Here is a 25106-nt window from a genome sequence, read left to right as displayed (position 1 = left end):
AGTCTTCCTCTCTTTCTCTGGCCCTTCACCTTATCCAGAATGATGTCCCTTTCCAACGACTGTTGCCTTCTGACAACATGCTCAAAGTATGTGAGACTAAGTTTCACCATCCTTGCCTTTAAGGATCACCCAGGTTTCATTTCCTCCAAGATAGATTTTATTCTTCTTCTTTTGGAATCCATGGGATATTAAATACTCTTCTCCAGCACTACAATGCAAATGTATCAATTCTTTTCTGTCATCCTTATTCACTGTCTAACTCTCAGATGCTTAACAAGTGACTGAAAAGACCATGGCTTGAAATATATGCACTGTAGTCCTTAAATCGACATTCTTGCTCTTAAACACTTTGGACAGGTCCTTGAGAACAAATTTTCCCAGTGCAGCATGTCTTTTTTGATTTCTTCAACTACTATTACCATGGGCATTAATTGCTATGAGACATTTAAATAAAAATACACATTGGAAGTCTAGAGTATAATAAATACTTATGCTTAAAAACTCTCATTACTGGATTGTTGAAATATTTAAACTATGTAAAAATATTATAGAATGTGTCCATGCTTGGGTTTATCAAACTGGGGGTGTTGGGGGGGGCGTGGAGAAATCCCATCTACTACAAAACCTCATATTCAGTAGCCTACCTTTATTCTTGAAATAAAGAAAATAGGCCAGACTCAAGACTAGGAGGTGATCGTGATTTTACGGGGAAGAGAGCATGCATTCTAACGGGCTACAAATGGATGCTGTACATTTATTCTCTCTACTTCTATCATAGAATATTCCTTCAGTCCTATGGTAGATAAAGGAATAAGCCATCAAAAAGATCCACATCTTAGTCCTTGGAAGGGACTCTGTACATGTGATTATGGATCTTAATATGGAGAGACCACCTGTGTTATCTGTTCCTCTCTGATAAATCACAAGGGTCTCATGCAAGGAAGAATGCAAAGGAGAAACGATGCAATGGAACCTTAAGTTGGGATGATGAGCTTTCAACAGAGGATAAGTCACAAGTCAGGGAATGCAGGCAGCCTGTAGAAATGCACTCTAAATCCTCCAGGAAGAATGCAATTCTGCCAACATTTAGAGTTCACTCCACAAATTCACTGGCTTAGAGCAGTACTTATTATTATCTCACTGTTTAGAAGATCCGATTTTGTTATAGCAGCTATAGGCAACCAGTCCAGACCCCAAAGGCGGGCAGCAAGCACCACTCACGATGCTGGGCACTCTAACCAGGTCAGCAACATTCCCAAAGAAAAACGGAAACAATGCTTCAAGGGGGGAAAAATACACATTCCACAGTCCTTTAATATCTTATCTTCTCTTTCAATAAAAGAATGGAGTCAGGGAACCAGCCACAGAAGGTCAAACCACCAGTTAAATGAACTATATATTTACAGTATGTATCAAGGAAAAGTACTCATATGTAAGAGTACTATTGGTGGAAAAAATCAGTGCCCTTGCCTAATTATCCAAACTCATGTATTCCAGTATTGTCTATTTAAGCCTGGAAAAGAAAGAGTATTTTATCAGTCTGTGTATGTACAACACACACACGCCTCAAGACGTGGGATATATTACACTCAAGGGCATTCTCATCTAAAAAACAGAAATTTCTAGCAACAGTTTCACATTAGTCTGTAATTTGTGTTAGTTAGAAAAACTCACTTAAAGAATCCTGTGTTTGCAGCCAAATTTCTGAACATGTTTATTTCTGGCTGTAATACAAAATAGTAATCTAACTCCATGTGTTCTTTTGGCAAAGATGTAACTCATTTATTCCTGTTATTGTAAGGTGCCATTGGGTCAGTGCTGATTCACAGCACCTTGTATCCAACGGAACGAAACCTGCCCAGTCGGGGTCATCTTCAAAATCTCTGCTGTGCTTTAACCCACTGTGGCAGACACTGTGTCACCATTTTGTTAAAGATTTTAATTTTTCACCAGTGACTCAGTATTTTACAAGTATTATGACATGCCCAAAGTATATGAGACAGAGTTTTACTTTTTTCTTACTCCTAAGGTGTACTCTGGCTGCAGCTCTGTTGAGCCTGATTTCTTTGTTCTTTTGTTAGTCCATGGTATACTTAATATTCTTCATTAATATCATAATTAAGTTGTTGTTGTTGTTATGTGCCATTGAGTCATTTGCGACTCATAGCGACCCTATGTGCAACAGCCCTAAACGCTGCTCTATCCTATGCCAATCGCACTGCCTCTGACACACCCATCCCGATTACCCCAGTCACTGAATCAATCCACCTCATAGAGGGTCTTCCCCTCCTGCGCTGTCCCTCCCCCTTACCAAGCATGATGTCCTTCTCCAAGGATCGGTCGGTCTCTCCTTACAACATGTCCAAAGTTTGTCAGACGAAGCCCCAGAATCCTTGCCTCCAAGGAGTAGCCTGGTTTAACCCTCTCTAGGATGAATCTGTTTGTTTTCTTGGCAGTCCATGGTACATCAATACTCTTCTCCAGCACCACAGCTCAAAGGCATCAGTTCACTTTTTTGCATCATAATTCAGAGGCTTCAGTAGTTCTTTAGGCTTCCTCATTCACTATGTAACTTTCACAAACATATGAAACAACTGAAAATATCATGGCTTTTAATTTACTTCTCTCTTTCTCATTATCATAGAGTTGGAACCACCTCATAGATGACCCTCCAGTGAGTTTTCTGAGGCTGTAAATCATGGGAGGAGATAATCCATCTATTTCCCATGGAGCCACTGGAAGATTCAAACCAGCAGAGAAGCACTATCTTCAGGTGAGAAATCCAGCTCTGGAGACCCTGGCCCAACAGGTATGTTAATTAAGCACACATTGTGTGCAGGGTATATTTTATTGTCGTGAACACAGGGAAGACAACCTTGACTTTCTTGTCCTAAAGCTTAGAAGAATCTAAATGCTTCAGACAAGAACAATGGCGTGCCTTCTCCCCCCTCAACAAGGATAAGGGCAACATGCCTGGTGTGCAATGCGAGCACAGAGAAGGCTGTGCCTGGTTTGAGGACTGAGGAATAGTTGAGCTAGCTTTTGAAGAAGAATCAGTACTATGTTTCCTGTTACTACCTGCTCTGCAGGGAGCTCTAGTGGCCTCTGTGGTAAGAAACTGACCTGCAAGTCCACAAGCATGTGGTTCAAATCCACCAGCTGTTTTAAGAGAGAAGGATGGACAGTCTCCTCCCATGTGATTGTCTCTGAAAACCCACTGGAGTGTCAGCTGTGGGTTGGTTCCAATTCAACAGCACACAACAACAGCAACTGCCCTGGGGTCATTTCTGACTCATTACCACTTTACATGCAACAGAACAAAATATTGTCTGGTTTTGCTCCATCCTCATAGCTGTTGCCAAGTTTGAGTCTACTGTTGTGGCTATTTGATCAGTCCATCTCAGGGAGGATCTCCCTCTTTTTCACTGACCTCTTCCTGTAGGGCTTGGTGCTTCCAAAGGACATGTCCAAGGTAAGCAAGACCAAGTCTCTCCATCCTCTTTTCTAAGGGACGTTCTAGCTGTACTTTCTCTAAGATGTGGTGTGTTTTGCACTTTTCCTCCATTCTTCTGGAAGTCCATGATGTACACCTACTCCTCCCTTATTGATTATCTCATAGTCAGACATTTAGTGTTTATGGCCACAGTAAAAAAATCTACTAGCCCCCTATTTTTGCACATTAACAACCTATGTTTGGCAGTTACAAATTTCAGGATGTGAGGTGAGAGTAGTACTGGCTGTGATAGTGAAGCCTTGTGTCAACGTGACTGGGCCACGAGTCTCAGTGGATTGTTGTAATGATGTCATTTGGCAATCATATAATGATGTATTTTTGCAGGTGTGTAATAAGGATGTAATTTTATAGTTACATAATGACATAATCAGCCTTCATTTTATAGTCTGATGTGGTCATTCAAGCATCCTGAAAAACCCACAACCAGAAGAAGATAAAATAGATGACTGGGACCTTCTAAAAATAAAAACCCTATGTTGTTGTTGTTATGTGCCATCAAGTTGCTTGTGACTCATAGTGACCCTATGTATAAGAGCCCTAAATGCCGCTCTATCCTGTGCCAACCTCGCCATCTCTGACATGCTCACTCCCACCACCCCAGTCACAGAATCAATCCATCTTATCAAAGGTCTTTCTCTCCTGTGCCGCCCATCCACTCTGTCAAACATGTCCCTCTCCACGTACCAGTCCCTCCTTGCAACATGTCCAAAGTATGTCAGATGAAGCTTCAAAATCCTTGACTCCAAGGAGCATTCTGGCTTCATCCTCTCCAGGACAAACCTATTTGTTCTCCTAGCAGTCCATAGTATATTCAACACTCTTCCCCAGCACCACAACTCAAAGGCATCAATTCTCTTTCTATCATCCCTAGTCACTGTCCAACTCTCTAATACATATTACGTAATTGCAAAGACCATAGTCTGGATCAGGCACACCTTAGTCTCCAGCCTGACATCGTTGCACTTCAGTACTCTTGAGAGGTCTCTCACAGCTGACTTTCCCAATGCAATTTGTCTCTTGATTTCCTGGCCACTGTTACCAAGAGTGTTGACTGTGGAGCCAAGTAAACGAAAACTGTTAACTATCTCAATCTCTTCATCCATACTGATTCTGCCAATTGGCCCAGTGGTGCGAATCTTTGTTTTCTTGATACTGAGCATCAATCCGTACTGAAGGCTGCAGTCCTTGATCTTCTGCAGCAAGCATTTCAGGTCCTCCTCAGTTTCAGAAAGCAGGGTTGTATCATCTGCTTAATGTAAGTTGTTGATGGCTCTTCCACCAATCCTGATGCCACATTCCTCCTCATATAGACCAGTGTCTCAGATGATCTGTTCTGCATAGAAATTGGAAAAACCTATGCACATCCAAAAACTTCTCCAATAGGGTAAAAAGGGAAGCCATAGACTAGTGGAAAAAAATTTGGTAATAACATGTCTGGTAAGGGACTTATATCTACAATTTATAAAATACTAGAGCATCACAAGAAATTAAAGGTAAATAACCCAACTGAAAAATGGGCACTAGATATGAACTGAAACTTCACCAAGGAAGACATTCAGATGGCTAACAAGCACATGAAGATATGTTCAAAATCCCTAGCTCTAAGAGAGGTGCACATCAAAACAAATATGAGATATCATCTCACCCCAGTAAGATTAGCAAGGTTTGACAGAACAGCAAACAACAAATGCTGGTGAGGTTGTGGAAAAATTGGAACCCTTATTCACTGTTGGTGAGAGTGTAAAATGTTACAACTATGGAAGGCAGTGTGGCACTTTCTCAAAAAGTTGTAAATAGAAATATCATTTGACCCAGCAATTCCACTACTGGGAATAAACCCCAAAGAGACCATAACTGCCACCCAAGCAGATATATGCACACCCATGTTCATTGTGGCTTTGCTCACAATAGCAAAGAGTTGGAAACAACCCAAATGCCCATCAACAAATGAATGGATAGAGAAGCTGTGGTATATGAAAAACAAGGAACTCATGAAATAGTATACAAAATGGAGGATACTATGCTGAGTGAAATATCTCAGTCACAAAGGAACAAATACTACATAATGCCACTGTCATAAATCAGGACTGACATGGGAATTACGGGGAATCTAAGAAAATAGGGTTTAAATAATGTATACTGCATTGAAACAGATGAGGGAGAAACTGTTTGAAAGAAATATATGATTAGATAATATTTTCATGACAACAGTCCAGAATGATAGCTTCATGAGGGAGTAGACTCGGTGGGGGGGGGCATTGTATAATAATGAAAGTTTGGGGGTTTTTTAACTTTTTTTTAACATTTGGCTTTTTTAAACATTTTTTTTTTTTACTTTTCAAAGAGAAAAACCAACTGGGGGGATGGGTAGGCAGGGAGGAAAATGTGATTAAATTGTAAATATGTAATTAGGTATTTTTGTCATGACAGGAATCCAACAAAGGCTGCATAGTGGAGTGGACCTGGGAGGAGGGATTGTATAGCAATGAAAGAATTTTTCTTTTACTTTTCAAAGAGAAGAGTGCATTTGGCGGGGAGGGCTGGGCAGGGAGAAAAGTGCAACAATGAATGAATGGAAATCAAAAGTCTCTGTAAATTTTCATTAAAATTAATAATAATAAAAAACTTTTAAAAAATTTCCATTAAAAAAAAAGTGGTGGTAGCTTGGAGAGTAATAAGTGGCAGGGATGAGGCAGCAACAGATAATCTTGCAATTTTTCAGTATAAAGAAAGACTGCTCTCTAAGTTTCATGGAGTAATAACAGTTTCATGCTATTCCTTATGCCTGGCAGGACATCTAGTACATAGTTGTCATTGTTTACCATGGAGCCAGAACCAACCCATAATAGCTGACCCTTCAGCAGGTTGTCAGAGGCAGTTGATAGCATGGGAGAAGATTGCCCATCTTTCTCCCATAGAGCAGGTGGTAGATTTGAACTGTGTGCCTTCAGGATTGCAGCACAGCTTCTTGCTACTAGACCACCAGATCTCAGTACATAGTAGTTTGTAAATAAATGTTTTTCAACAAACTAGCTGAATGAATGAGTTGAGCACAGGCAGCTGAATCAAAGTAAAGTAACAGAGGGAAGAGGACAGATCTCTGTGGGTCAGAAAAATCAAGAGCAGACAGCACAGTGTGAGTTTTAGGCTCTGCAATTGGAAGGATGCATTCCCATCCCTGATCTGCCACTTCCCAGCTCTGCTTTCGGAACATACTTTAAACCTCATTTTCTTCATATGTAAAATGAGGATTACAAACTTACCTGCTTCATAAGAGACTTAAATACATGTGAAGTGTTTATTAGCACAGTGCCTGGCACACAGTAAGAGCTCAATAAATGTTCTCTCATTGTTACCCATTGCTGTCTAGTCAGAATCAACTCACAGGAGACCCTCCAGTGGTTTTCCAGAGGCTGTAAATCTCCTGGAAGTAGCCCATCTCTTTCTCCTGTGGAGCAGTTTGAGGATTCAAACTGCCTGTCTTTGGGTTGGCAGTGCAACCCACTAGGCCAATAAAGTTCCCACAACAAATGTTAGCTAGTGATCCACTTCCAAAAAAGCTTGTCTCCAGAAACTGTATGAACTTGAACAGGGACTCTCCACTCATTGAAATCAGTTCTTTGTCCCCATCTGAGGCATCCCCTATGTATAGACTGGAATGTTGCATAAGTGGACTCATAGTGTGGGTGTTCTGCAGCTTGCTCTGTGCTTGTCAGATTCTTCCATGTCGATGACTGCAGCTGTAGTTTATTCATGTTTATTGAGATTCCAACTTATACTATAATTTCTTTATCCATTTTCTCAGCAATTAATCAACTGGGCTTTTTTTACACTTGCTCTGCCATTAGTAGGCACTGTTTCCTGGCACGGAGAGGTAAGAGATTCTCTTTTAGGTTTACACCTGGAAATAGACTTGCCAGATGATAGGATCGGCATACCTATTTTGACAGATAATGACAATTTGTTTTCCAAAGTGTACTTGTTGTAAAGACTTCAGGGATGGGTAGCCCGCTTAAAAATGTTGCATCCTAGTGAATCAATGAGTAGTGATCCCACCAGTGAGTAAACAAACGCCATTGCTCCTCACCTCCATCCGAGCCTCGAAATCACAGGCTGTGGCAGCGACTGTGAGCGCCGCTTTGCTCTGAACCACGGTGTTGGTGGAGCGCAGGGGCCGGATGATCGCGTTCATGACGCTGTGGTTCTGGATGCTCGCTCGCAGAGGCTCCTGCATCGCCATGTTCGTCAGCACTGTGGCCGCGTTCGCGATGGCCCCATCTCGTTTACAGGACAGGGTGTTTATTAACGGAGCAATGCCGTCAGCTTCAGCAACCGCACTGGGGCAGTAAAGGGGAAATTATTGTGATTAAGCAGAGTTCTGTTAATTTGGTGTGTACAATTAAACGTATAAAAATCAATGAATAACATTTTGAAGTTAATTTGCAATATGGAGACCCCAGAACTGAGACGCTAGTAGGTTTAACAGGGGTTTGGGGAATCTTTCAGGAATGAGTGAATTTGCATACAAATCCTTTTTCTACTTTTACAGTTTTTGATCACATAAAAAATGTATGAAGACTTTAAGAATCTCTTTTACTGCTGTTAGACTTTTCCCCTCGAAGAAACTCATAAATTGTATTCCAAGAAATTCTATTTAAAAATGTCTCACTAATAGGAAGGTAAGGTCTTAAATTGGTGGAATGAATGAGCATGGAAACATCTAATTTAAGCTAAAATTCTTTAGCCCATCTTCTCCTTTTACAAATTATGTTGTTAATTGTAGACAGAGGTTAACATAGCTAAAACAAGCAAATAATTGTACATATGAATGTTGCTTTTACAAATTAAGCATCAAAGATCAAAGTCATGATTATTTAAATCAATACATAATTTTAATAATGTAGGCATATTCACTTGTAATATTTATTTCTATTACACGAAGATGACAGTTCTCTAAATCTCCCTAGAAGAACATTATACCTTCTATAATCATTGTTTTTAAGAATTAAAAATATCATGAAATAATAACAATTAAATTAGATATTAAGGAATGGGAGACAATTTAATCATGTTTTAATAGATGGAATTGTTTTAAATAAGAGATATTCCGAGCAATGAGGTACACTGAATTTGTGAGCTTAAAAAATCCATTTAAATCATATCATTGTAATAAATAAGACAATAAAGACATATTCAAGGTCCTGATAATGCAGGAGTGGCATCTACTTCCTAAACAACATGTCTCTGGAAACTCTCTGAACTTTGAGAAACAAGAATTATCAAAAGGCTTCAGGTCTTTTGTTCATAGGATTACTATGAGTTGTGCTCAACTTGATGGCAGTCAACAACAACAGTGTAAATACTATTTAAAAATTCCTATTTGACATACTTCTTTGCATTTAAGATCATATTAATGACCAAGATTGAAAAACAAACAAATGCGACTTTATGATGGAGCCCATCATCTTGTAGTCTGATGAATTAATTTTAATTTGCTACTGTCTTTTAAATTTGCTAATTATAAAGAAGTGCTACCACCCTGAAGAAAAGTACAATTATCCATCAAAGAGTAGATAATAAATTTTGATAAGGAGACTGGTAGCCTTATATTAAGGGATCCTGTTACTGCGGCAAAACAGGAGGAAAATCTGAAGGACCAGATCTGAAATGTCTAGAAGTGTCAGACCTAGAGAATTAAATGTAACCACTTTACCCTCCCAGCCCTGGCTAAATTTATCAACCATTAAACATTCTCTGGTTGATACTAAGGTTCCTTTTCTATATACAGTCCATGCTTGGTGAACACTTAGCCTTCTTTGTGGTATCTCTATTTTGTTGGGAGGGCATCTCTTAAAATTTTGATATGGTTAAGTGGCATGTAACTAAAATGTACTTCAATTAAAAAGTTGTTAGAAAGGCCCGGCATCTCAGTACTGTAATCAGAGGACCAATGTTTCATTTCCTTTTCTGGAGGATGAAGTAAACACTCTTAGTATGATTTTATTTTTAATTTTCCCCATGACAATTTATACATATTAATAATTGACATAGTGGTTATCTGGATTTCTGTGGGGGAAAAAAATTTGGAGGGTCTGGTGGCCTAGTGTGGCAAGGAGCTGTGCTGCAGTCCCAAAGGCAGTCAGTTCGAATCGACTCACAAGCTGCTCCATGAGAGAAAAATGGGCAGTCTCTTCCCATGTGATTAACTGCCCCTAAAAATCCACCAGAGCATCAGCTATGGGTCAATTCTGACTAGATGGTACACAACAACAATAGATTGCTCCGGGAGTTCTGGTGACCTGGTGGTAAGAAGCTGTGCTGCAAACCCAAAGGCATGCATTTTGAATCCTCCAGCTGTTCTGTAGGAGAAAGATGGGCAGTTTCCTCCCATGTGATTTACAGCCTCTGAAAATCCACTGGAGGTCAACTATGGTTGGCTCCAACTCAAAATATACAACAGATTGTTCAGGAATCTGAGTAGCACAAGATGTTGGAGACTGGCTGTTAACCTAAAGGTTGGTGGTTCAAGCCCAACCAGTGACTCCATGGAAGAAAGTCCTGGTGAACTGCTTCTGAAGAGATTAAGCCAAGAAAACCCTATGTCACAGTTCTACTTTGTAACACATGAATCAGGAGTTGAACAAGTGATAGTTGAAACACTGAACTTAAAACAGAGCAAAATGCCAAAAACTGTCAAAGAGAATTTTAAAAGATGTATCACAAAAATTAACTCATTGCTGTCAAATCAGAACCAACTCACAGTTGATCCTCCAGTGGTTTTTTCAGAGGCTGAAATTGCACAGGAAGAGATTGCCCATCTTTCTCCCACGAAGCAGCTGGTGGGCTGGAACTGCCTGCCTTTGGTATGGCTGTGCAGCTCCTTAATGTTGCTATACAATTTTTTGTTCGGAGGCAGGGAGATGTTTTGGTTTGGAGTTGGTGTTTTGATTATTTTTTTTTCTTCCCAGTCACATTGTGTTTCAAATAATCATTCTCATCCATTGTGTCTTATAAAATTAATCACCATTGATCTATGCACACTAATTCTTGTGTCTTTTTAGATCCCTGCTGGATCTTCCCTTCTACATATTTTTCTTGCACGGAAAACATTCAGTCCTTTAAATAAAATACTTTGTATTTTGTAAGCATCATAAAACATTAGCCCTGGCTAAAACACACACTTTCTTTATCACCTAGTGGTTTTCCTCTTGGCAATGTTTGCCTTTTAAAATACCACAGAGGATAAAGAAAGAAAGATGTGGAGATTTTCAGTGGCATCCATAATACTAGTCAGAAATATTGTCAATAAATGCATACCAGCAAAATCTCACATCATTGACTTCTTATGTAACAGAAGTTTTTCAAACTTTAACTGAGGATGTACAACTGAATACTATCATTTTACTTTCTTATTTATAAGAAAAATTGAATCACCAAATGCCCAGGTTTCCTCAGGGTCCCGTTGCTCAGCTGCGCAGCTGGGACAAGTCCTGCCTCTTCCTCTCTCCTCTGCGAAGGCATATTTCGCTTTGGTTCATTTAGATCTTTACTTTCTGCTCTGCTCTTTACTCTTATGGCAGCAGTAAAGGGAAGTAGATGAAAACATCCTTAAAAAAACAAAGGTCCTAGTACACAGTGGAATATAGCTTTCACTAAATTGGACATAACTGCCAAGGGAGAACAACAAATCATGCCCGCGCAGCTGGGAGGAACCACTTGCATTGTATAGCACATATCTGCCTGTAATTTGCGATGCACAGCTCTGTTTAAGTATAAACAGCATAAATAAGTTGAAATTAATTTGGTGAAAAAAATTAAGATATTCTTCTTACCTAAAAAAAAAAATCTCATTTATATAGAATATGTACATATTTAAAAGGATTACATTATCTTTGCTTGTTTTAAACCCACAATAAGCTGTTTCATTTTTCTATCTCTGACATGTACACAGGCTGAAGCCAGTCATGTTTTAAAAACACATTTCTGTGTCCTTGATAGGAAAACACTATCCAAATGAACAGGACAGAAGTCACACTGTTTTGTTAGGAAATCCAAAATTATAAGGCCATATGTCATCCCAAGCATTTGAAAAGATATTCTGGTTTTTACTACCCTTAGTCTCCATCCAGTTGGAGTTTTATCAAGTATGAGTTTTTAATATGTAAATAGGAGGGTAGGGAACTCAAACAAGCAAAACAAAAAAACAAATATGGGCTATGTGGAAACAGCAGTTGATATCATTTGGTTTATGTAAATGGGAAAAATATCTCATGCACATAGTCCTGACTATTCCTCTTTCTCAAACCCCCCCTCTCCCTGTCTTTTCTACTTAGTCCAATCCAGCATCCTCTCCTGTGTATTAATATATTCTCCTAACAGGTTTCCATCTCTCACCTGCCAATCTTTTCTCCAGCTAATAGGAGAACGTTTAGAATTTACACCTAATCATATTATCCTCTTGTTTAAAACTTCCATGGCTCCCACTGCTCAGGATAAAGGCCCAAACCTCTCACGTGGCCCACCAGCGTGTCCCCCTCCAGCCTCATGCCCTCTCCCCCTCCTCATGTTCTGTGCTTGGTGCCTCTGTGACAACCTTAATATGCCAGGCTCTCTCACCTCAGGGTATTCTCATATGCTCTACTCGCTTCAGAGTTCATCATTAATGTCTGTTCTTCAAGGAAGCATTTCTTGACCCTAAAAGTCAGTCAGATACTCCTTTTCCATCAGGGCACCTGATTGCTAAACACTGGCATTCTTTTTGTTAAAAAGCCAATGTGTTGACACAAATATTCATAATCATAGAAATTAACAATCTTGAAATATTTTATATCATGTTGTTGTTGCTGTTAAGTGTCATCGTGTCATAGACGACTCATAGAGACCCTATGAACAAAAGACCTGAACACTTGTATAACTTTCATCATTTATCCAAGTCCATAGAGTTTCCAGAGGCAAACTATGCTACTCCTGTTTCCAAGCTTGGTTTAATCAGTAAGCTCCACCAAACACTGTCCACCATGGGTAACCATTATTGCAGTTGACACATCAGTGTCACAGTGTTTAGCATCAAAGCAACCACGAGTTACCTCTCTACAACAAATGCACAGACCAGTGCTACACCACTTAGAAGAATGTTTGACTAAAAATAATTAAAACCAGGCCTGAGAGATGTAGATTAAAATCAGCCACCTTTGGCTTGGTAGCATAACTTTCTATCCACTAGGCCAACAGATCTCTCTCTATGCTGCTGTTGTTAAGTGCCGTTGAGTTGTAGAGATGAATCATAGCAACCCTATGAATGAAAGACTTGAACACGTGTATAACTTTCATTGTTTTTTTAAGTTCATTTATGAACTGGAATTCACAGAAATTTCATTTACATTCCCAACAACCACAATGATGCCAAGTGTACCACCTGGACATTGAAATGTCATTGAGAAAAATCCACTCACACAAGCCATGTCATTTATGGCTCACGAAAAATGTTATCTCCCCCCCCCTTATTTCTTTTTTACCTTGCCCCTAGTTGTTTTCTTTGCCCAGAACATGCTCATCATTTGTGTTGGAAGAACTCTAGTTCACGCTTCAAAATCTGCTCAGTGATCACTTCGTCCATGAAGCCACCCTTGCTTCTCACTGCTCCTTCTTGTCTTTCCCTCCCTCATTTGGACTCATTCTGTAGCTGGCCTGGCTTTCTGAGGGGCAGTTTGTGACTCCTATTTCTATCCAAATGCTGAGAAGATGAATACAGATTGACTGAATTGAATCAAGTCAAATAAATATCCTATAGCGGTGTTGAAGGAATGAGAGAAGGCCCTGACCTCAGCTTTAAGTTTGCTGCTCTCAAAGTTAGTGAATTCCTTCCCCATCCCAATATTTCCCCAATGGTATAGTAGTATGATTTTTGTCCAGAATTTAATCCTACTTATTTAGGGATATATTAATTTCCTATTTCAAAACTAACCCTAATTGTTGTATGGAGTTAGTTCCAATTCATAGGAACCCTCCATCTGGTGTCCCAAGTTTTCAAGGCTGTACATCGTAGCTGGGGGAGACTGCCTATATTTCTCCCTTGCAGCAGTTGGTGGATTTAAATTGCTGACCTTTTGCTCAGCAGTCTGATAGCTGCTCTCCCCCAAGTTCTCCTTATTCTTATATCAAGTGATATTTCTCTTTTGCCCCTCCAAACATAGTCCCTTGCTTATGTTTGAGTTACATCCCTTGATGACATTATATATTATGTCTCAGAATTGGATTTTTTTTTTTTTAGTTTGGAGATTCACAATCCACTCCTCTTCAAAGGCTGGTGACATGATCGAGGGTGACCTTGGGCAGTGCAGAAATCTGTTTAACAGAGCCCACATACAGGGTAATATGTGAAACCCGATAGAACAGATGGTAATATTGGCAGTAAGAGCCTTGTTTGTTAACAGTGATTGCAACCATTCTCACCAGCATGACTTTTCATATGTCTCAGTGAGCTCTGCGACACCAAGAAAGACACATTGGTGACAGACACACCGCGAGTGGTCAGGAGAGATGCATTGGCTGCAGAGATGTGGGGGTTGGTGTTTTCCAGCCGTGCGGGGTCATGGGGAGCAGTGCAGGTGTGCGGGGTGGAGTGTTGGCAGGTATAAGCAGGTCTCATGGTGATCACAGCCAGATCTGGAAGGCTGTGAACAGGATTCCTGACTCTCATTCCAGCTAGTTTTTCAACCAAGGTAATGATCCCAGAAGTGGAGTGTGTTTGTTTAAATTGATTGATTTCTGAGTCCATAGCAGCTTTAGCGCACCCCCCCCCCCAGTCGCAAAGTGGTGGGATACAGGGCCCCTGCTCCCTGGCTCAGCTCCAGCACTGACAGGACTGAAATGCTAGGTAAAGATTCTTTTCCTTTTGTTGTTATATGCCATCGAGCCATCTATCACTCATAGCGACCCTATGAACAATAGCTCTGAACCCTGCCCTATCCTGAGACAATCTCACTGTCTTCGACCATCGCCCCTGTTACCACAGACACTGTGTCAATCTGTCTCATCCAAGGTCTTCCTCTCCTGCACTTCCCCACTGCCCTTCCAGGATGATGTCCTTCTTTTTAAAGAAATATTCTATGAAGACATTTATCTGTGTAAAGGAGCCCTGGTGGCCTAGTCCATTGCCTGTTGGGCTGGCAATTCACATTCACCAGAGCTTCTCAAGAGAAAGCTCTCCTCCTAGAAAGATTTACAGCCTCAGTCACTTAATGGAGTATTGCTGTGAGTGGGTCCCGATTCTATGGTCATTTTGATGTCCGCCTTAAGGAAGAGACTCACCATTACTTGTAACCAAGTGTTTGGAATGATACGTTTTCATGTCACATAGACAAATTTGTAAATGTTTGCAACCTATAGCAAAATAAATAAAACAAGAAAATAATCCAAATTTATAAGCCTTCAGGATATGATTTTTGACACCCTTCAAACGATGTTTTTATGCTACAGCTGCTGTGATGTCATGGTTTCTAAAGAGATAATTGCAAAGAGAACAGTGCATGCTAAACTAGCGCTTCCACAAACAGCATGCATGCTTTGGTTACCAATTAGGAGGCAGTCAATCAAAGTCGAAGGAAATCAAATGTAATTTTCTTACAAGTGACATGGAATCTTTATTGACCTATCTCTTCAATCTCAATACTTCATTTCCAAACATGCCACCTTCTGTTTCGAAAGCTGGAATACCCTGCCCGATAGTTAACTACCTGCCATCGGGAAAGAACAACTGTGTTCATTTTATATGGTTGACTTGTTTGCTAGTAAAATACGAATAATGGTCAAGGTGCTAGACTATCCATAATAAATAGCTATTGCAGTGACCGAATGTTTCTGTTTAGCCCACAAATCAATCTATTTACAGATCTGTGGATGACAAGGGGCACAATCCCAAAGTAATTAGGGACACCATGTTGCTGATTTTCTTAACTGAATAATAATGATGCTGATTGCTCCAGTGTGACAACAAATAAACAGTCTTGGGTGCCTGGCAGAAGTGGCTCATTCTCATCAGCTCAAATGTCACTTCTTCAGAGGCACCTTCCTGATGACCCCTCTCTAGCCTCCTGCTCCAGTGTCATCTCTCTTTGTGTGACAATGTCTTGTTTTGTTTTATTTATGCTGTTTCCACTTCTGAAATTACCTTTTTAAAATTGCTCATGTGTTGGCTGCCTCCCTGAGTAAAGTGTAAGTGTCGTGAAAGCAGGACCTTTGCCCTGGTTCCTGCTGCAGCCCTGCAGCTTGCAGAGGTGCCTGCTGCATCAAGTGCACCTGGATAATCAAGACACAATTAGAATACAAACCAAAATTCATAAGCAGGAACTTCCTTAGCCTCTAGGATAGAACAATATAAGTGGTAGAGCATGGAAAAAATAAAGGCATCCAACCTGAGAGGAAGTTGCTGTCCAGGCCCTACATGACTGTGGGCAAAAGGTAATCACGTAGATATGCAAAAGATAAAAGATGAGCTAGTTTCACTGGGGGTTTATTTTAATTTAATTTTATCTTATACTTATTTTAAAAGTATGAATACATTGTTTTTCACAAAAGATCCTTCCAATTTTCTTCACACGTCCCCCACATTGAATTGTGCAACCTTATGATCAACACCCTCATCTTCCCCATCCTCTTCCCTCTGCTTCCCCTGGCCCCCCATCTTTATACTCATTCTACACTAATGGTTTTATACAGTATTGTGGGACTGAGTTAGTTCACTCAGCATTTGAAGATTATTGTAATAGTTATGAAAGCTAAAATTCTAAAAGACTACTAATTCTTGTTCACAAGTTAATCAACAGAAACCAAACTTTTCTTTGTCCATTATTTTTCTTTTAAACAGTTCTTTCCTTCATCTATTCCAATGTCCTTATCTATCCACTCTTATCCTAGTCTCCTCTCAACCAGGAAAGAACTGTTTAAAAGGAATATATGATTAGGCATTACACATATGACAACGGCCCAGAGTAAGAAGTATGTTGCAAAGGGGGGGGGGGGGGAGGGGGTATAGGTAGGTAATTGTGCAATAACAAATGAGTATTAAAAAAATAAAAAGTTAACTGGGGGAAGGGAGGAGGAGTAAAATGTACAACAATGAATGAGTGAAAATCTAACTTCTCTGTAAACACTGTTAAAATCACAATTAAAATAATACTTTTTTTTAAAAATAAAAGTATTTTTCTACAGGAAACGCAACAAAATCTATTTGGTGTACTTCATACTTGAGTGAATGAGACAGACCATTTCTAACAACTTACAGAGAATTTTGACTCATAGTAGGACACTATCAGATACACGTTCTGCCATTTCTCACGTTCTCTTTCCTCTCACTCATCATGGCTGTTGAGTCGGTTCTGACACAGGGGCCCTCCATTTCCTGGGCTGTAATCACAATGGGAAGAGACTACCCATCTTTCTTCTCTGAAGCCACTGGTAGGTTTGAACTACCAGAGACTTGCAGCCTTTGGGTGATCAGTACAACAATCTAGAAAGGAGGGAAGAGGAAGAAAAATGGGGAGAAGAAGGGAGGAAATGAGGAAGTGAAGTGAAGTCAGAGTGGAAGGAGTTGGGAACTAAAGAGAAACCGTGCCTGTTTCCTCATCTGCAAAACAGCGTGATAAATAATATTCCTTCCTCACAGCACCGCTGTTAGCATTTCATGATATATTCAATTTCAAGCGTTTCATTCCGTGCAAACCACCACTATCACTATCATAATTTTCTCCTCTGCAATGAGCCACAAGAGCTGAGATTTGCCTAGATGCTGCCTCACTTCTTAGATCACAGAAAATATTCTATGTCTGCATTTGTATGAGTGACATTTTCATAAACAGTCAACTTTTTCCGCTAGACAGTAAAATCTCCAATACTCAAGAGCTAGAGCAGAAGGGTCGGCGTCTTTGAATGGTGGTGTTGGTGAAGAACATTGCATACGCCACAGACTGCCAGAGAACAAACCAGTCTGTCCTGGGGAAAGTGCGGCTAGGACGCTTCTCAGAAGGACGGATGATGAGACCTTGTCTCATGTAATTGAATATTAGAAAGGGTCAGTCTCTAGGGGAAAAACCAAACCAAGATCACCACCTCTCCACTGACACAGTGACCGGAACAATGGGCTCAAGCACGAGGGTGGTTGTGAGGACAGTGCAGGTTTGTATTCTGTGGACACAGGGTCGCTAGGAGTTGGAGCTCACTCAGGGGCACCTCATGACAGCCACCACCTTTCACTTACCTGTCGTCAGTGAGCAGTAAGGATCATTTCCAGAAGAAATGAAGACACATCATGGAAAGTGATTAATATTTTTTTCCCAATGTCTCTGCATCTTTTCCGAGATTTATTGCCTACTGTCCTGTTAAAACTTTGCTACTGAAGTGAGATGTTATCTCAGTGTTGTTTTGTAAATGTTTTAAATATTTTTTAAAATTAAGGATATGTAAAAATCAAATTACAAAGATTGGAAAGACTGCTTTAAATAGAAGGATGGAGGGGAAATCCTTACAATCTAAAGATTTCCAGACTGCAGGATAATTTCCTCTGAAAATCAGTAACACTGGAAATTAACTGTGGTGGTGGGGAGAAGGAGTGGTAGCAATTTGAAGATGGCATCATGGAAGTTTCAGTCTCTGCCCTTGGGGCTCTCCAGTCTGCTCTTCTGTAGCACTGATGATTTTCCAATTGATTATTTTGTGATATTCACCTAATTTCACAAAATCAGTAGCTACTAAAACTCTGACAAGGGAGGGTAAACTTTCACTGGCATAAAATGGGAAGTGAATCAATCTATTTTACTTTGAAAACATTCAGCACTTCATTTTATGGTTTGTTTTTTTTCTTAACCCAGTATTATTTTTCCCCCCAGTGTTACGCATCTAATGTTATAACACTATTCCTTCAAGCAAGAGCATAATCTAGGATCTAGAGGTTAGAAATTAACAATTAAGTATTAAATAAATGCAGATGGAAATAGGAAAACAGGAATAATTTTCAACTTTTCTTTGAATACTCTTTCCACCTATCTCTATCTTTTAGATTTTAATAGTCTTTTAATATATTCAGTAGTACTCTGAGTTCTTTAAGATATTATATATAATATAAAAATGTAGAATTATCCTTAATACAAAGCCATCTAAAAGGTAGGAAACCAGTTAATTATCTTACATGATCCTTAGATCATTGAAATTTTTAGTTCAGAGTTTAAGGGCTCACAGCAAAGTGAAATGAGTAAGAATTTTAACACAAAAGTATCTGTTATTGTCAAGAGCAAAAACTATATATGGTAAGAGACGCTATAGTGAAATTTATCAATCTATGTTTTACAAGCATATTCTATTTATACTATATGATAAAATGGTCCAGAAGATACTCAGATATCGCTGCGAATATATCAAATCTTTTTAAATGACTGCACTTTCAAAACTAACAAAAACAAACAGCAGGACCTATAAAACACATTAACAGAAGATATTTTCTTCTTAAAAGCATCACAATGAAATGGTTTCCCAATCAATATAGTTTAAAAATGCTTTAAAATGTTATTGTAGACACATCAGAGAATATGCCAAATTTAGTGTACATTTAATTAAAATCCAGAAAGATCCTATTACTTTTTGTGCCCCTCCCCCAACCTCCTCCTAACCACCACCAGGGGGCAGTATGAAGACACAATTCCTTTCACTGTTAGGAAAATGGAACTGAGCTTGTGAAATACCCCTCGGAACAAAGGCGGCAACGATAAAAAGTCATTATTATTAAATCCAACCTTAAAATGCACTCCTGTATAACATGGATGCATGTTTTACCGTGAGGTTGTGTTGGTTTAGTAAATCACTGGATTATGTGTATTGCCAGTGTGCTTCTTTAATGAAATTCTTCTGTAACAAGATTACTTGTGAATATGGAATCTATATGTATTGGTCAAGAAGTGTGTGATGGAGGTAAAAATATCGAGATTTCTTTTCAAAAGGTCATCATCCCAAAGGGTATTCCATCTTTTCCTTTACTGAAAATGGCAGAGAGAGAAGGAGGAAAGAAGGGGAGTCCTGAGGTATTTTGTCAGCTTTAAGGATTGTTTCCCTCTTCAAAATGACCATCATTACTCATTTGTACTAAAAGCTTCATCCCACAATGAAATCTATAGCCTTGTAAGAAATGAGCCTAATCTACACTTAAAGAAATGCTAAGGTATAAAGTATACACGCATTACTAAAAAATACTATCTTCAAGTCAGTTACAACCTTGCAGAACAGAGGAGAACCCACAGGGTTTCCAAGGGTATACATTTTTAGAGAAGTAAATTTTAACATCTTCCTCCTGGAGTAGCTGCTGGTGCACTTGAACCACTGACCTTTCAGTTAACAGCAAAACACTTAACTATTATACCACGAAGCCTCCATACAAATACATTACCATCCTTAGTAGGCTGAAAAAGAGAGAAAAAGTCATGCAAAGTATTCTGTATATTCTAGGGATATTTCCCGTTTCAAAAAATTACTTAGGATCATGATCTTCCCCAAGAATAGGGAATGACTGATGTGGGTGCAGACCCTGTGAATGAATGGGCTTTCTTCAAGTACTATAGGAAGTTCTGTTTGTGGTTTACCTTTACATTTTTTTCCTCTTTACTAATTGTTTTACTTTCTTTGGCATGTTACTATGTGAATGATTTTAGTAGCTATTAAAATTACTCCATCAACTTATTTAAGTCAATGAAAAGAAATATTGGTAATACAGAATGCAAACCGTACATGGTAGCTTCAGAAGTTCCGAAAGCTTACAAATACACATCCACCCAATTTTGAGACATTCCAACTCTGTGGGGAGTCCCTCTGGAGTTGACTCATCTTAGCATTTCCTTTGTTGTGATTCTGACCAGTGTTCACACAGTAACAGGACAGTTTGTAGAGAACTCTGTCTCTGGCATTCTGGAGGCCACTGTTGTTGGTATCATGATAGCTAACCCTTCAGAGGGTTTTCAGAGGCTGTAAATCACACAGAAGGAGACTTCTCATCTTTCTCCTGTGGGGCAGCTGGTGGGCCACCAGAACAGCAGTACCCCAGTAATCAATGAATTGGGGGTTTTTCCATTGCCACGAAGAGTACTGTCATTTAGAACTTTCCTTGGTCACTGTTCATTTGGAAAGCCAAAAAGAAGTGCAAAAAATTAAAAATAAGGAAATAGAACTTAAAAAGGAACTTTTCAGTTTTATGGTATTCACTCATAGAGGTAAAATGATGTAAGCATGAAAACCAAGGCTTAGTAAGATCAAGTCATCAACAATGGAGAGCTGACTATATTTTCTATAACAAAATATCTAAGTGAAGAAAACCAGAAAATGGTACCATTTCATTCAGTCTTGTTTTAGTCTAAATTATAAGTTTTGGCTCTCATACTTTGGACATGTTGTTAGGAGAGGCTTTTCTTTGGAGAGGAACATTATTCTTGAAAAGATGAAGGGGTCAGCAAAAGGAAGGAAGACCCTCAACCAAATGGATAGACACAGTGACTGCCGCAGTGACTGCCGCAGTGGGCTTGAGTGTGTCTGAGATGATGAGGACGGCACAGGATAGGACGGGGCCCAGGTTTCGAGTTGCTATGAGTCATACTCAACTCGATGGCACCATTTAACAACATAGAAAATTTTTATTTTCCCATAGATTCTAGGCGAGTTCTGGTGACAGGGCCCATAGAGAAGTTACACTGCCAATTCAAAGGTGGCACCTCTCTTGACAGTTTGAAGCCACCAGTAGTTCAGCTGCAAAAAGATGGACAATCTCTTTCTATGTGATTTACAGCCTCAGGAAACCCGCTGGAGAGTTAGTTGTGTGTCATTTCCAAATCAATGGCAATGAGAATGAATGGAAATCACTGCGGGTACTTACCACTTTTTAGGGTTTTATTAATTATAGTTTCCTTAATATTAACATATATATTAGGGGAAAAAAACTAGCCAAAATCATGCTCATTTTCTAATATTTTCATAGTTTACTAGTGTGTGGATTTTGGTTAGAACTGAAAAGGAAAATGAAAAACGTACAATGAGGATCATTTACCACTTGGGATAACTTAAACTCTAATTCTGATTAGATCCAACAGATGGCAGTGATGTTATAAATTAATAGTTAAAGCTATTCTTATAATACGTATCTGTCTCAAAAAATGTGAACCAAGAATAATTTTTACAGCACTTATATAAATAAGGGAAAACTTTGTTATGACTAATTGGAAACAAGAATATAAGGTAAATAGAATATCTAACTGAAAAATATTATTTCCTATTTCAAAAAGTAATGTTTTCCTTTTCAAATAGTATTATAGTTGCAAATTGTCAAAGAGATTAGTAATGTGTCAAGAAAAAAGAATGTGGACTATAAGATATATCACCATGTGGTTTTCAGTTTCACCCAGCTCCTTATATGGGCCTTTTAGCCTTCTCATTTTTAGTTTATTTACTTAAGAATAAATTTACTTTTCATTATCCCTTTACCATTTCAAGTAAGTGAATTCTGTTGTTCTTTCCCTCTTTCACTATACACTATCAAATTGATTTTGTTGTTGTTGTTATTGTGTGCTGTTGAGTTGGAACTGACTCATAGCTGACTTCTCATGGATTTTCAGAGGCAAGAAATTGCATGGGAGAAGACTGTCCATTGGTCTGCAGAGCAGCTGGTAGATTTGAACCATGTACCTTCAGGTTGGCACTGTAACTCCTTACTACTAAGCCAGCTAAGCTCCTTTCAAATAGTTATTTTTATTCCTATTTATTTCTTACTCATATGTATACCCACTCTAAGTCACCTTTATTCTACAGATAATGAAAAAAAGGAAATTTATCACTAGAAAACTCTTGTAGGCAAGTTTTTACTATTGACGTTACCCAATTATGAAGAAGCAAAACAAAATTACAAATTATATTGGTGGTTACCTTCCGTTTTGAATATTGATAATATCTAGTATGTCCAGTTTTTCACTATTTTAGCTGAATTTTTCGTAAGCTTGTTTTTTCCCCTTTAATGTCTATAAAAGCCAACCAAATCCACTGCTATCAAATCAGCTGCAATGCATTGTAGGACAGAGTAGCCCATAGTGTTTCCAAGGCTGTAAATCTTTATGGAAACAGACCCCACATCTTCCTGAGCAGCAGGTGGTGGGCTTGAGAAACCTTTGTTCCCTACCCCAACTCTTAATCTACTGGGCCACCACACCACTGCTGTTATAGGTGATCAGTGAATACACAAAGGTCAGTTTCCAACTAGCAGATGCCAGTCCACCTGATGCTGATGGGAGAGAACAGGAAATAAATGTTAAATCAATCATTATGCTATCATATTGTTGTGTGCCGTTGAGACAGAACTAACTCGTAGCTGACCTTTCAGCTGGTTTTCAGAAGCTGTAAACTGCCCAGGAGTAAATTTACCACCCTTCGTCTGAGGAACAGCTGGTGAATTCAAACTGCGTGCCTTTGGAATTGCAACACAGCTTCTTCATGTGTGTGTGTGTGTGTGTGTGTAATTTCTATTTAGAATTAGCCAGCTGGACTCAGATTAGATAATCCCAATTTTGTTGGTAATATCCAAAGCATAGTCAGGAGCAAGTCGAACATAGGCCTTCTTCTCTCCACCAGGCCTAATCAAAGTGTTGACCTTGGCCACATCAGTGTCATAGAGCTTCTTTACAGCTTGTTTAATTTGGTGCTTGTTGGCCTTGACATCCACAATGAACACAAGTGTGTTGTTATCCTCTATCTTCTTCATAGCTGACTCAGTGGTCAGGGGAAATTTGATGACGGCATAGTGGTCAAGCTTGTTTCTCCTGTGGGTATTTGGGCTGCCTTCGGAGTCTTAGCATCTTAGGCTGCCGGAAGGTGGGTTACGTGTGGATCTTCTTTTCTTTTTTTTTTTTTTTTTTGGCTGTGAGGTCCTTCAGGACTGCCTCTTGCCCTTTAATGTCTTTGTTTTGGCTTCAGTTTTGGGAGGGGCAAGGGCTTCCTTCTTCGCTTTCGGCTCCGTCTTCATAGCACAGCACAGCTTCTTACCATTAAGCCACTAGAACTCCCTACGTTATCAGATAGTATGTTCAAACACAAATGCTAACAGAAAAAAGTAACATGTGTGTAGACTTTTAGTGTAGTTCTGATAGGCCTCACAGAGAAGGTGATATTTTGACAGAGACTTAAGCGAGTATGGGTGTGAGCTGCCAGCTATGTAAGGAAGAATGGTCCATGCAGAGTAGCCAATGCAAAAGCCCTAGGGCAGAAGTTGAAAACACTAGTATATTTTATAGCCTGTCTTATTCTACATGATGCTACTCATCAATAACTTCTTATTTATAGGCTTATAATAAAGTTTATTAGTTACTTAATATGTTCTTATTTTTAAGTAATGTTCATTATTATTCCTAACTATCATTTTCATTAACCATGACTCAAATACCATGAAACTTAAAGTGAGAAATCAGAGAAAAGGAAAAAAAAATCTTTCTAAAGAGTCCAACATGAGTTTGTACAGAAAATGTTTGTGGGGCTCATTTATGGCCCTTAGATAAAATTCAAGCTTTCTTATGAATTTATTGCTGTTACATATGATTGAATTGGTTTTAATACATAGCCAGCTTATGTACAATAGAACAAACATTACCCAGTTCAGTAGCATCAACACAAGTTTTGCCATGCTTGATTCCATTGTTGCAGCCACTGGGCCAGTCCACGTCATTGAGAATCTTCCTTCTGTCTGCTGAGTCTCTACTTTGCTTTCTCCAGGGACCAGTCCTGTCTGATAGCATGTCCAAAATGTAAGATGTCAAGTGTCATTCTTCTTGATTTTGACTCTTGTGACTTTGCTTCCAAGACAAATTTGTTTGTTTTTCTGAAAGGGTATGGTAGATTCAATATTCTTCATAAACACTATAATTGAAATGCATCAGTTCTTCAGCATTCACATTCATTGTCCAGCTTTTGTAGGCATCTAAGGCAACTAAAAATACTATGGCTAAGGTCAGGAATACTTTAGTCCTCAGCATAATGCCTTTGTTTTTGAACATGAACATGTTTACTTACAAGAGGAAATTATTTGAAGGAAACGTGGCAGGATGGCTCTGGCAATCTTGATAGCAGTGAAAATTTATAACTGACAGCCCATTAATAAGGAGTGGACAAAATGAATCAGATTCCAAAGGTTCTGATGCCTGAGGTTCTAGGCCGGTGGACCAGCAGGCCCTGAAATAAAACTGTGGAGCATATGAGACCCACTAACTTAACACAGTAGCCAAAAATCCCCAAGAAAACTTTAGTTACTAGACGGAGCAATTATAGAAAATCAATAGAGAAGGGTTTTAGAAGACCTTAAGTTCAAATGATTATTAATTTTAAATAATTTGCTGATTAAAGAAGTACACTTTTCAAACATTATTCAATACTTGAGTAGCTGTTCGTGGAATACTAGATAGGCAAGACCTTCTGGCACTGATTATGGGAATGGTCATAACTATTCTCAAATGGCAAGTCTTTTACAAATGGTTATGGGATTATTCTTTATTGTTGTTGTTGTTGTTGTTATGTGCCGTCGAGTCGTTTC

The 25106-nt window shown here is 39.1% G+C and overlaps 1 protein-coding gene across 1 annotated transcript in view; it reads right to left on the bottom strand.

Moving 5' to 3' along the window:
- Nucleotides 1-25106, bottom strand: part of LOC102858876 (armadillo repeat-containing protein 3-like) — a 161777-nt gene that overhangs the window by 45276 nt on the left and 91395 nt on the right. Inside the window, exon 11 of the mRNA XM_006887100.1 lies at nucleotides 7588-7851. Coding sequence (XP_006887162.1) covers nucleotides 7588-7851 — 264 coding nt within the window. The remainder of the gene's footprint in view (nucleotides 1-7587; nucleotides 7852-25106) is intronic.

The sequence above is a fragment of the Elephantulus edwardii genome, unplaced genomic scaffold, assembly GCF_000299155.1.
Source record: "Elephantulus edwardii isolate Elephantulus edwardi_28Jun2011 unplaced genomic scaffold, EleEdw1.0 scaffold00054, whole genome shotgun sequence".
Taxonomy (NCBI): Eukaryota; Metazoa; Chordata; class Mammalia; order Macroscelidea; family Macroscelididae; genus Elephantulus; species Elephantulus edwardii.
The sequence above is the reverse complement of the archived record's forward strand: the minus strand, read 5'-3'. Positions and strand labels throughout refer to the sequence as shown.